Genomic DNA, 13,161 nt, shown 5'->3' on the forward strand with positions numbered 1-13,161 from the left:
GATTTCTAGCTAGTACAGTGCAGATTTAAACAAATTTATTTTTGTTTTACTCCAGCAAATGAATGAATAACGCTTTAAAGCTAGTACAGTGCAGATTTAAACTATCCGGGTAAAACTAACTACATTGGAAATTTTAAACATGATTTTCTCAAGTTAGGTATAGACTAGACAAAAAGGGAACCATTTATTTTGATAAATTCGGAACCAAAAGTTTGTCATTTTTGTGTTTTTCAGCAAATCAACAATTACGCTTAATATATATCGCTTAAACATATACGCTTAAACATATATAGCGTTAATTGCTTACAATTTTCTTACAAAGCCCAACAAAAAGAAACAAAATCTAAAGAAATAAAGTTTCCAAAAGTTTGCGCAAGACGTTAAAATTTTGTATTCAAGTAAAGTTTTTGCTTTTTACACAGTAAAATTATATTTTTGGTCTATCAAACAAAAAATATTTTATCCTAAACAAATTTTTGGAGATTTTACTCGTCCAGATTTACCTTTTTTGATTAGTATAAATTTGAAACAGGTGTTGTTAAGTAAGAACACGATATAAATGTTGAAACGCATTGGACCAATAATAATCGTTTTTATTACAAAAGATACGTACAAGTTTAATTATTTCCCGAAGCGTTCTAATTCGCACCTCGTGTATTATAATTTCAGCGGTATAAAATGATCAGTTGGAACCCAAAGTTTGGAAGTCTCGTGATCCGGTTATTTTATTTTTGAGATGTTCGTCGCAAAAAATTTCTAAAGATTTGCTTCTCTGTTTCAAAAGGGAACAATAGTCGCGCCAAGTTATGAATTGACAATTTCCCTGAGAAAGCAGATTTGCTCAACAGAAGCTCCATTTCCACGCAAAAATTTATGTTCTGCGAAGTCTCTGGAAACTCTTTGCCAATAATGATCACCTGTGTCACACCTTTTTTCACCAGCATTTCTATTGTTTCTTCTGCATCTTCTGGTTTCAGTTTGTCGATCTGAATAAAGTTTCCACCACTGGGTCCCGTGACATACTGCATGCCACTTTTGTATGGTCTTTCTTCGTTTATTTTATCTTCATCAGACAAACTTTGAAAGAACTGAAATTTGTAGTTGGTTCCCACTGAGATTTCGGTAGACCCCTCCGTTTCAATTTCTCTGACAATGTCTTCCAATCTTTCCTGAATTGATGTGTTTATTCCATCTGTGCTGATGTCATCGTTGGCATCTTCAGTGTTGTGAACAATAATCAGCTTTGTGGTGGCTCTTGTTACGGCAGTGAAGAACCCCGAGAAAATTTCCGACCACTTATCACTACATCCCTGGGTACACACCAAAACGAATACCACTCCAAACTCCATTCCTTCGGTCTCTGTAAATCGGAAGAACTTAATAGGGGGGAAAGTGTTGCCATCATTGTCCGAGTTTGTGTTTTTCTGAGAAGTTTTGTTCTCAACTTCGGAAGAAGGAACTTCTGCTCTAATATTCAAAACACGGAATCTTAACTTCAAAGCATCCTGAAGCTGCTGAAACATGTTTTCTTCCATGCAAACTAAGACCGGAAGGAATTCTAAATCTGAAAACTTCGGTGCGTTTTCGCTGATAACGCCGACTGACTTCTCGACAAAAGATGCAACAAAATTGCTGTATTCAAGAGTTTCTTGAGGAACAAAATGGATATCAGGGTTTTCGGCAAAAAAATTGTGGCCATGTTTGACATCGAACTCTTCCTCTTCTGCATGAGAATAAAGTTGAACCCATTTACTGGCAAATTTACATATTTCAGCTGAAGACCTGAGAGAACGAGTGAGATGCTCTCTTTGAAATGACTCGAATCCTTCGAGTTGCATGTTTTTCTTAGATGTGAACAAAATGCAATGCTGATCGCTTTTCAGTTGCTCCATCATTATACGTTGAATAGTACTACAAAAAGTATAGCTACCAACTTACTACTGTTTTCTGATACTATTTTTTTATGTACGGTACGCGTTATCTCAGTTCAATAAATTGCTCTAAAATTGTTTTCGAATAGTTGATTTCATTAACTGGAATAATTTTATCTTTAACTTTCGAGATTAAAAATGCTCTTAGAATGACCATTTCTGTAGTTTCTTTTTTGAAATATTGTTGCCGTCATGTGAACTATTTTATCGAATAAATATACTCGGGAATGGTAGCTTTACTTAGAAACACTGTCGTTTGCGCCGAACTCATCGCATATCATTAGATTTTTTCCCTGCAGTTGGTACTGGAAGTCTTTGCGAAAGAGATCACTAGTTTTTTCGATATCCTCCAGATCAATATTGGCTGCTGAAACAAACCAAAATGTCGAATGATTAATTATTTGAAACAGACGGCCTAGGTAAGACTCATGGTGTCTTTAAATATAGATATGGAATCATCCGGGATGATAATTCTTCTGAAAAACTTTCGATACACTTGTTCACTTTCCTTGAAGTGACTTCAGTGAGAAGAAAAGAGATATTACTTGCAGCTGGGATAGTTGCACTACAAGGTTGCACTTTTTATGTCAAATCAGAAAATATAGAGTGGTAAAGGGTACAATGAACCGCTTTTTTCAGTTTTGAATGGCTCACCATTGAATTGAGAAGACCTGATCCTTGAGATGCTGATTAGATTTACCACGGAAGTCTTGAAATTTGTATTTCTGCCTTAAACTTTCAATGAAAAGAGAAAAATGTAAAATTATTAAGTTAAGTACTGTGTTTTGCAGCTTTTTTACTATTCTCAATCGCATATTTTTAAAATTACTGAAAGTTTCTCGATTCCTTTGTCCTTAACCCATCTGTTATAAAAGGAGAATTTAAATGCGTTTTTTGAACCAAAACGAAGCTTCAAAATGTTTATTTTTTTCTTTTTATAGGTTAATAAAAAGTCTATAGTTTTAATACAAAAATTTCTAAAAGTTGTCTTATCTTGCAGCGAAGTTATATGCTTTAGGTGAAAACACCTTTTTCGTTTTGTTTCACATCAATCAAAAACAATACACTTCTGGAAATTCGCTAGTTTGCAGTAGAATTGGTGAATCTACTAATTTGCATGCTATAGTACTATGTGTGAATGATTGATTCGTCATTAAGTTAAGTTGTACAGCAAACAAAAGGTAAAGTTCAAAATAGTTCAATCTTCGAAGATATCGCCCTCCTAAGCCAGAAAATAAAACTTGACAAAATCGGCGAACCCCCCAAATCGGAACTAAGAAAGCTACTGTTAGGAAAATCAGAGGAGCGATAACAGAGATGATTTGATGATTTTACCCCGGCATTAAATTTACAAACGGCATTATCCGATATGAAGGATAAGGACAGGCGGCTGATTGCTGAAGCGGCAGTTGCAGCAGCAAACACGCTGGACCGACAACAAGACGTATTTGGATTCGGGACAAAACGACCGCATCGTTTTCCTTCCAGTAGCTATCAAAACTGGGCAGACTGGAGGAACCGCTGGGAGGACGAGCAGGCTAGGATGGTCCTGTTAATCTGTTTCACGAGCTGGGCGTTGGAAGAGTTTACAAGCGTGCCTGCCCACTTTCGAGAAGAGATCGAGGGATACGACGAGCCAACGTTGGCTAGGATGCTCGCCGAGCTCGATCACAGGATGATGCTGTTTCAGACGCACGCAGGCACCCGAGCGGAGTTCAAAATTTTGATGCAAGGAAAAAAAGAGGGTCTTAGGAGTTCTCCAAACGAGTCCGGTCCCTCGGGGATGTAGCCAATGTGAATATCGGAGCCCATGCTAGAGATGAAATGAACAGTGAGCAGTTCATCGATGAGCTGTTTGACGTGGAGCTCCAAGACCAGCTCTTGTGGGAAGATTTGGGGAGCCTGGCTCAGGCCGTTGCTCGGGCCCATGCTTTGGAGCTAGTCAACAAGACATCACAGGCCAGGAAAGGAAAAAGGCTGCATTTAGCGAGAGTGGCGGAGAACCCAAAAGAAGATCGGCAGTACAAGTGGACTAAGAGGCCCTGAGGATCACCGTCATATAGAATTCGCCCAGAGAATGTCCCCGACACTCCGGTCGAAAGGGGGTTATGGATTCCCGAGGACATGGTCAGCTGCGAAGGACCATCGCGCAAGCATGCCGCTCCAGAGAAGGAAAAAGGGACCAATTTTTGGACCCAGTGAACCACCAAATTACGACCCTCATGTCCTTAGAACATTCTTTCGACCCGAGTTTAGGAGCGATCTTCAATTGCAAGCAAAAAGGCACGTGGAGGAGGACGTCGACATAATCCTAGACCTGGCGGCCCCCGGGTAGAAGGCGACGACCGTGGAAGACTATGGGAGCTCGTTCGAGTCTATAGAGATGTCTTTGCCCTAACAGACGCGGAGTTAGGACGGACGAGTCTAGTGACTCATTGAATCGACACTGGCGATACTGGGCCTATGAAGATTCCTCCCCACAGGGCGTCATCAGCCGACCTACCAATTATCCGGAAGGAAGTGCAGAGCATGTTGGATATAGCGGCAATTCAGCCGTCTAACAGTCTCTACAGTGCTCCAATTGTCCTACAAGAGAAGAAGGACGGGAGCTGGTGGTTTTGTGTGGACTATAGGAAATTGAACGACGCGACGGTCAAAGATGCATTTCCCAGCCCCGGGTACAACAAATCTTTGACGCTTTAAAAGTGCAGAAAAACTTCTCGTCCCTCAATTTGGACAGTGGTTACTGGCAAGTACCCGTAGCAGAAGGGGGTCGACACAAAACTGCATTCGCCACCCCCGATGGAGGGCTGTACGAGTATGTAATGATGCCCTTTGGATTGTCCAACGCTCCAGGGGCTTTCCATTGGCTGATGAATGAATTGTTTCGGTAGCACTTGTGGAAGTGGGCTCTGGTGTTCCTTGATGACTTTCTAGTTTTACAACCTGTCGGACGAGAATCATTTTGCTCACCTCCGGGCAGCCGTTTAACTCTTGAGAGCAGCCAACTTAAAACTAAAGCCGAAGAAATGCAGGCTTGTGCAGAGGGTGGTCACCTACTTGAGCCACATTATTGGAAGTGAGGGAGTCTAAGTCGATCCGGAAAAGGTAGAGGCGGTCACCGACTTGCCAGTGCCGTCAACCGTGAAGCAAGTGAGATCTTTCCTGGGCTTCTGCAATTACTACCGCCGGTTTGTGAGAAGCTTTGCCGGTATAGCAAGTTCATTGTCCTGACGAAGAGAAAAGTGCCATTTGTGTCGACAGACGAATGCGAGGCAGCCTTTGCACGTCTCGATAGAGATCTCATCACGGCCCTCGTATTGGAGTTTCCCGAATACAATGGCAGCTTCATTGTAGATACCGCAACCCGTAACACCAGTCTTGGGGCAGTACTGTCTAATATCACCCAGGGGGAAAAACGGTACCTAGTCTACGCCAGTCGCGTTCTCTCAAAGACCGAGACCAATCGTTCAACAACAAAGCGTGAAGCTCTGTCAGTAGTCCAAACAGCCAAGTGGTTTAGTCCAAGCAGTCAAGTGGTTTAGTCCAAGCTGTCAGTAGTCCAAGCTGTGAAGTGGTTTACGTTTGGAGTATAAAATTCGTTCTCCGGACGGATCACTCCAGCTTCCAGTGGCTCTTCAAGCAAAAAGAGCCGGATGAAATGACGTTCAGGATGCAGCAGCTGCTGCAAGAACTAGATTTCGAAGTAGTCCACCGAGCGGGAGCCATGCACGATTCGTGAGAATGATTTTCACTTTCTCGTGGCTAGTCTAAGTTAAGGGGTTAACTTACTTAATCTTACCTAGGGGTAGTGATTTGTGATCAAGGGTTGGAGAAAAGTAAATCGATCCCCAAGGTTCAGGTATAATTAGAACTTAAGTATTTCGTTAGGTGCTATTTTTACCATACTAAGTTTGAGTATTGTCCTGGGTCAGCTAAAAGGGGGGATCAAGTGAATAATGGATAACCGAAGTTCTTCACTGTTCATCGTGAAAAAATTCTGTTAATTCTGGGTCTTGAGTAAGGGTTGGATAGTGAATCGACGTTTGGGGTCGTTAGATATTTTGTAATTTGTGAGGGGAAGATCAAAATTGTTCTATTTGATCCAAGGATAAGCCTTGATTATCAGAATATAAAATTAATTTAAATTTAAATTATTTTAAGTGAGTTTTAAATAAAAATCCAAGGCAAGCCTTGATGATCGGTTGTTTTGAATAAGTTCAATTTAAATGAAAACAAGGATACGCCTTGATATTTTAAATGGAAATTTAATTTTGAAAAAAAAAATTTCAGTTTCATTTTTTGTTGATGCTAGTAGTTTTATGATTTGCTGCTATGTTTTAGATGATGAAGCTGGGATGAAGAAATAATTTTTATACCGTAACAATGTTTTTTATACTAACTATTTTTTTCATTCAATAAATATTTTTCCAAGGTGTTTTTTTAATATTTACTGCAGATTTTTGAGGAGAACGGCTAGATATGTTTTTCATCAGTCGTTATTGTACAACTATTAAATTTAGCGCCTGTAATTATCGTTGAAGAATTTTCTTCAAAGATGCTATGTCAGTAAATGAAAATCTAAATTTACTGCTAGTAAAATTCGAAATATAAAGGTTGGAGTTGGCTTTTGCCGTACGATCATGAATTTTATTGGTAAGTTTCGTTCTAGTCGTATGTCGTCTCTTGTCCGAGGTTTTCTTCCAATACCGGGTAGTTCTCGTATTGTTCGGAATATTGGCTCTGATCTATTGAGTCGTAGAGACACTTCAATTAAATTGTTGTCGTGTAACATTTTTTGGAATTGTTTGTCTAATTCTAATCAAATGTTTTGGTTAGTTCTAATCTAAGTTGTTTAAGGTCTTCTTCGAGACTTTTGATCCTACCAGATGATTTAAAAATTTTGTTCATAACTTATGGTGTAATTTCAGATAGGGTACACCGCCTGTTCGTCACGCTATCTTATTTTCGGCCGGATAGAATTGTGCAACTTCTTAGTCTAATACCGATCTTAATCTTACTCCTATATCTCCTAGTCTCAATAGATCTAGAGTATACTGGTTTGTTATGAGTCGGTCTCTTGGAGAAAGCAACTAAGTTCTAAGTTAAATTCAAATCTCTCTGGTGGTGAAGTTACGAGTAATTCCAGCACTTACAAATAAATGGGTTGTTAGTTCGATGGAGTATGATTGGTTAGTCTTCAATATTTTATAGGGATAAATTAATAGATAATAACCAATAATAAAATCTAGTTTGAATCTGGTTCCACAATATACGAACACTGAATTGACTGAATGGAAATTTTTCATACGTTCTCACTCTGCTAGGGGGGGTAGAGTAATTTTGTTAGAATTATTGGAAAGCAAGCGTCGGTAATTAAATTCGTGGGATGTTTCGTACTTGGTCCCTTGGTTCTTGGCAAAAATAACTTTGCCTTGAATGTTTACCCATTTTTCATGTTGGTAAAAACATTCAATTTCATTTTTATCCATTTTTCATGTTTATCTTCAGAAAAGCAAAGCGTAGTGTATTAGATAATAACCAATAATAAAATCTAGTTCGAATCTGCGTAGTGTATTATTACGTAGTGTAGTGTATTATTACGGATATTTTTTTCAAACATAAGTCTAAATTCATTGCCATATGTTGCTGCTTTGAAAAAAAGCATTTAGTGAAAATCTATTGGATTTGTTGCTTTTCAATTTTTTTCCGCCACGCTTTAAAAATTTTTTGCACTTTTTACTAAAATCTCAATTTGATCTCAAAAACTACCGTAGCAATTTTTTTTTAAAAAATGGTACCAAAGGAAAAACCGGCTGATCTTCTATGTGCCCGCACTTTTTGATTTTCTCTTTTATTTTACCGAATGTTCTACGGCCTTGGAAATTTTCAAAAGGGGAAATTTTGGCCTTTTTCTTTTGAAGTTTGTCATTTTCTCAAATATTAATTGCCCAAATGTGACATGAAGGTTTCAATCGAATGAACAAATTCTGGGAAACTCTAATCTCAAGCGGCTCTTCCCTAAAAAGAGCCGCTTGAGATTAGAGCGCTCAAAAACTACCTTTTTCCTAAAAAAACTACCCTGTTAAATCGGAGCTTAAGGAGTTAACTCAAAAAAATTGCTTTACCAGCACAAATTGCTCTGCCTGCGTTAAAAAAATTGGTCTGAGAAAAGGTTTAATTTTTGAAATGTTGCCCGTTTTTTTTTAATTACTCTCTTTTTTTTTCAAAACTAACCTGTTGATTCTAAGGTTCATGGTCCAGTAAAACTAAGATGATGCTTAGATTTTCACTGCGCATTCTGTTCGAAGCGTTTTTTTTGGATAAGCTGATATGAACTTTACAACAATTCTTTTCAAAATTTTTACCTTTTCGTTTTAGAAATTTTCCCATTTTTTGAAAACTACTAGCTTTATCTAATATTAAGGATTCAATCTAAAAAACCCAAAGTGCGGACAGCAGAGGATATACCCTGGCTTTAGTGGAGAAAACATGGATTTAAAATTCGTTTCAAATTTTCGATTTTTTTATCGACTGTTAGAAACTGTTTCACTTTTTCGAAAACTTCGCAGCCAAATCTGAGATAAAGACTTGAATTAAAACATCGAGTTTTAGTTTTACTTTTAGAAATATCGTATAAGTCCCTTCCTAGTTAGAGAAAAACTAGAGTTGAGCCTAAAGTCCATTTTTTTGAAATTCTGAAAGTTACGCATTTCCGTATCAGTATAATATATGGTGAAAAGTATAAAAACCGGTAGATCCAGCATTAACTTGGCCCCTACTTTAATTCAAGCGTCCATTGCGATGTAACTTTTGTGCACATGTGAGGACGTGCGACTCCTAATCAACACATCGGGTGTTCAAATCTGGAACATTTAAATAGTTTTTTTATTTTTTTTTGTCGGTGGATTTTTTCTGCATAATTTTGGCAATTTTTTGCCATTAATTCTTTTTGTTGCATAGCTCTATTTGTTACCAGTGTTAGTAACATTACAAGCAGTAGGGGAATAGATATGGGAATGTGATACTTCTATTCTTAACAATTTTTTTTAGGAGTATTTTTTCCTTCTTTCATTTTTTGCATGTTTAGGGCTCTTAAATTAATTTTTTTTATCTCACCTGTTGGGTCGAAAACAGACACGCCACATGTGCTTAAAGAATTCTTCAATAATAGGGTAAGCTCCGTCGCAAATAGAAAATGAGCGTTACACACCAGCACTTTATCTTCTTGGTCAGCGCATAGATTTTCTTTATCTTCTTGGTCGGCGCATAGATCTTCTTTATCTTCTTGGTCGGCGCGTAGAAGTAAAACTTGATGTGCTATCTTCGCGAAAAAAAGCAGCAGCATAGTTTTTCCTGACCCTTTGCAGCCATCAACTATTAGAGGCAGAGATCCTGTTTGGTTCGGGTTCATTAGATGGTCAACCACAAGTTTTAAGATTTCTATTTGCTTTGCTGTCCACAAGACAATTCTTTTTTTGCCATCAAACTTGATTTTGGAAGCCTCTTCCATAATGCTCTTCAAATGAGAGTTGAAACCTTCGAACTGACGTTTTTTCTTTCTAAAAGCTTACATGTAATTAGTATTCATTTTATTGTGAATTATCGCACCAGACCCATCAAGTAACATGAGAGCGACTAATCGCGCTACACGAAGGTCAAATACATCTGTGTCGATATTATGGTTGGGTAGTCTTGGCGTGTTTTTTGGATAAGCTGATATGAACTTTAGAACAATTCTTTTCAAAATTTTTACCTTTTCGTTTTAGAAATTTTCCCATTTTTTGAAAACTACTAGCTTTATCTAATATTAAGGATTCAATCTAAAAAACCCAAAGTGCGGACAGCAGAGGATATACCCTGGCTTTAGTGGAGAAAACATGGATTTAAAATTCGTTTCAAATTTTCGATTTTTTTATCGACTGTTAGAAACTGTTTCACTTTTTCGAAAACTTCGCAGCCAAATCTGAGATAAAGAAAAACTAGAGTTAAACGTAAAGTCCATTTTTTTGAAATTCTGAAAATTACGCATTTCCGTATCAGTGTAATATATGATGAAAAGTATAAAAACCTGTAGATCCAGCATTAGCTTGGCCCTTACTCTAATTCAAGCGGCCATTGTGATATAACTTTTGTGCAAATGTGAGGACGTGCGACTCCTAATCAAGACATCGGGTATTCAAATCCGGAACTTTTAAAAAGTTGTTTTTATTTTTTTTCGTTGGTGGATTTTTCTGCATAACTTTGGCAATTTGTTGCCATTAGTTCTTTTGTTGCATAGCTCTATTTGTTACCAGTGTTAGTAACATTACAAGCGGTAGGGGAATAGATATGGGAATGTGATACTTCTATTTTCAACAAATTTTTTTTCAAGGAGTATTTTTTCCTTATTTCATTTTTTTTGCATGTTCAGAGCTCTTTATTTATTTTTTTCATCTCACCTGCTGGGTCGAAAACAGACACGCCAAATGTGCTTAAAGAATTCTTCAATAATTTTGTAAGCTCCTTAGCAAATAGAAAGTGAGCGTTACACACCAGCACTTTATCTTCTTGGTCGGCGCTCAGAGCTTCTTTATCTTCTTGGTCGGCGCATAGATCTTCTTTATCTTCTCGGTCGGCGCGTAGAGCTTCTTTATCTTCTTGGTCGGCTCATAGATCTTCTTTATCTTCTCGGTCGGCGCTTAGAGCTTCTTTATCTTCTTGGTCGGCGCATAGATCTCCTTTATCTTCTTGGTCGGCGCTTAGAGCTTCTTTATCTTCTTGGTCGGCTCATAGATCTTCTTTATCTTCTCGGTCGGCGCTTGGAGCTTCTTTATCTTCTTGGTCGGCGCATAGATCTCCTTTATCTTCTTGGTCGGCGCTTAGAGCTTCTTTATCTTCTTGGTCGGCGCTTAGAGCTTCTTTATCTTCTTGGTCGGCGCATAGATCTTCTCTATCTTCTTGATCGGCGCGTAGGAGTAAAACCTGATGTGCTATCTTCGCGAAAAAAAGCAGCAGCATAGTTTTTCCTGAACCTTTGCAGCCATCAACTATCAGACGCAGAGATCCCGTTTGGTCCGGGTTCCTTAGATGGTCAACCACACGTTTTATGATTTCTATTTGCTCTACTGTCCACAAGACAATTCTTTCTCTGCCACCAAACTTGATCTGGGAAGCCTTTTCCATAATGCTCTTCAAAGGATAGTCGAAGTCTTTGAATTGAAGTTTATTCTTTCTAAAAGCTTGCATGTAATTAGTATTCATTTTATTGTGAATTATCGCACCAGACCCATCACGTAACATGAGAGCGACTAATCGCGCTACACGAAGGTCAAATACATCTTTGTCGATATTATGGTTGGGTAGTCCAGCTAAGTAGCGTCCCCATTCTAGGGAGAAGTTTTCCATCGTCAGGTCTGTTTTGCTTAAAATAAGAATGTCAGTTTCTCCATTAAAAGAAAGCGATTGGAACCGTTCTTTGTTATCGTCATGCAGCCAGCAAACCACAGGGTATATTGGCATAGATCTATCTGAGTTAGTTTGACCATACTCTATTAACAAACATATGAAGTTGCATTGTTGATCAAGGTCTCCTTGAAGTTGTCGAATTGACAAACCTCTTGCTCCACTTCTTTTAACAACAAAAACGAAAAATCCTTTGGTTGCATGCGCTATAACGGTATCAATTTCAACCTGAGCGATTCTGGATTTGAAGATTTTAGTTCCGTTCAGATTTGGAAACACAAGCATACCTTTTTGTCTCTCATCATGCATCAGTATTTGGTACACTTTACTTTCACCCCGTTCTCCTTTTTGAAGGAATTTAAACATTTCTTGCTGTTGTGTTGACATTTGAGTGTTCTGTAAGAACAATAGAGGAACTCTGCCTATTGGAACTGACGAAACTTTCTCTTCCCAGTTTGGGCACTGCTGGCGTAGTAATTTAAGCATTTTTTCATTGTCATAAAAGGAAACAATTGATCCTGCTCGGGTTGAAAATTGGAAATTATCGAGTTCTTCAAAAAACTGCTCCTTTTGTGCAACCTCATCAATTGGCGAAGCTGCCATGGTAGCCATTTAAGCTGTAGAATGAATCAATTTCAACCAGTAAAGTCTGCAATTAACAAAAATTGAATATATTGAATGTGCGTCGTTTGGTGGACAATGTTAAACTGTTGGTCAAAAAAAATCAAAAAATATATCTTTTGAATGTTTTTTTACTGTGTACGCGATTCGACGCTTTTACCTTCATTTTTTTGCCATAATATACACAGTTCAGATGCTTTTGCTCAAAAGAGCTGTTATGTTTTAGCTCTCGTTTTTCGCAAACAATCAGGCCAGCATGCATTTTTTTAGCTTTCTAAAGTTTAATTTTATCACCAGTTTGTTTGATCACAAACTATTATGACAATAAATCATATCACAGCATAAGAGACACCAGAATCAATGGATTATCAAATTGCAAAACTTTTTTTTGTTTTGTATTTTTGAAAAAAGGTATTTTTTGATGTTATTTTATAGAACTTTTGGCATTCTACAGTTTTCACCCACAGTACATAGATACCAATTTCTTATAACCATAATGATTTCAGAAAATGTGCAATTACACAAAACGAAGTTTTTCTTTTTGTTTTGAACAAACATGCCAGCTTAACATATATCATAGCCAAGTTAAGGTAAACAGATGAAAAAATTAAAGTGAACAAAAAAAATAGTTTTTCAAACTCCCAAGAAAAAATAAATGGCCTTGAAGCTCTTCTGGTTTCTAAAACAATCTATGATTGACAATTTGTTGATAAATTAACCCAATTTGAAAAACTGTTTGAGAAAAATGGATCAATAGGTAATTTTTTGTTTTTCGCTAGGTAATCTGAAAATTATATTTCATTTTAGAAGTTAATCATGTCTTTTGTAATTTCTATCTTTTTTGTTCGATAGTGGTTTTCGTCATCCTTTTAATAACTAAAATGAGCTGAAATGAACAAGAAATCAAAGTCCACCTGCAAAAAAATAAGTTTGAGCTGAACAAAATTGAAGACTTTTCCTGAAAAGAAAAACTAAAAAAAAGTCATTACGACCTAAACTTAAAAAATTTGATGTTGGGCTGTACGGTAGAAAAACGAGCCGGTAATTGGGCAAAAAACCGTTCATAGCACTGGCAATGGATCACTAAAAATCGATTACGGTTATTAGATGTTTCACGTGTTCGAATTCTGTTTTTATGTAGTTTCAACAAACCTTTTTTTTTGTT

At 37.5% G+C, this 13,161-nt stretch overlaps 1 protein-coding gene across 1 annotated transcript; it reads right to left on the minus strand.

Moving 5' to 3' along the window:
• Positions 1-468: 468 nt before the first annotated feature.
• Positions 469-9,282, minus strand: LOC134855217 (uncharacterized). Its single transcript, XM_063871675.1, has 3 exons — positions 9,051-9,282; positions 2,172-2,298; positions 469-1,911 (listed from the first exon to the last, which is right to left on the minus strand). The coding sequence occupies exons 1-3, from the start codon at positions 9,277-9,279 to the stop codon at positions 726-728; spliced, it is 1,542 nt and encodes a 513-aa protein (XP_063727745.1). The 5' UTR covers positions 9,280-9,282; the 3' UTR covers positions 469-725.
• Between the last annotated feature and the right edge of the window lie 3,879 nt (positions 9,283-13,161).

This window comes from Symsagittifera roscoffensis, chromosome 10, assembly GCF_963678635.1.
Source record: "Symsagittifera roscoffensis chromosome 10, txSymRosc1.1, whole genome shotgun sequence".
NCBI lineage: Eukaryota > Metazoa > Xenacoelomorpha > Acoela > Convolutidae > Symsagittifera > Symsagittifera roscoffensis.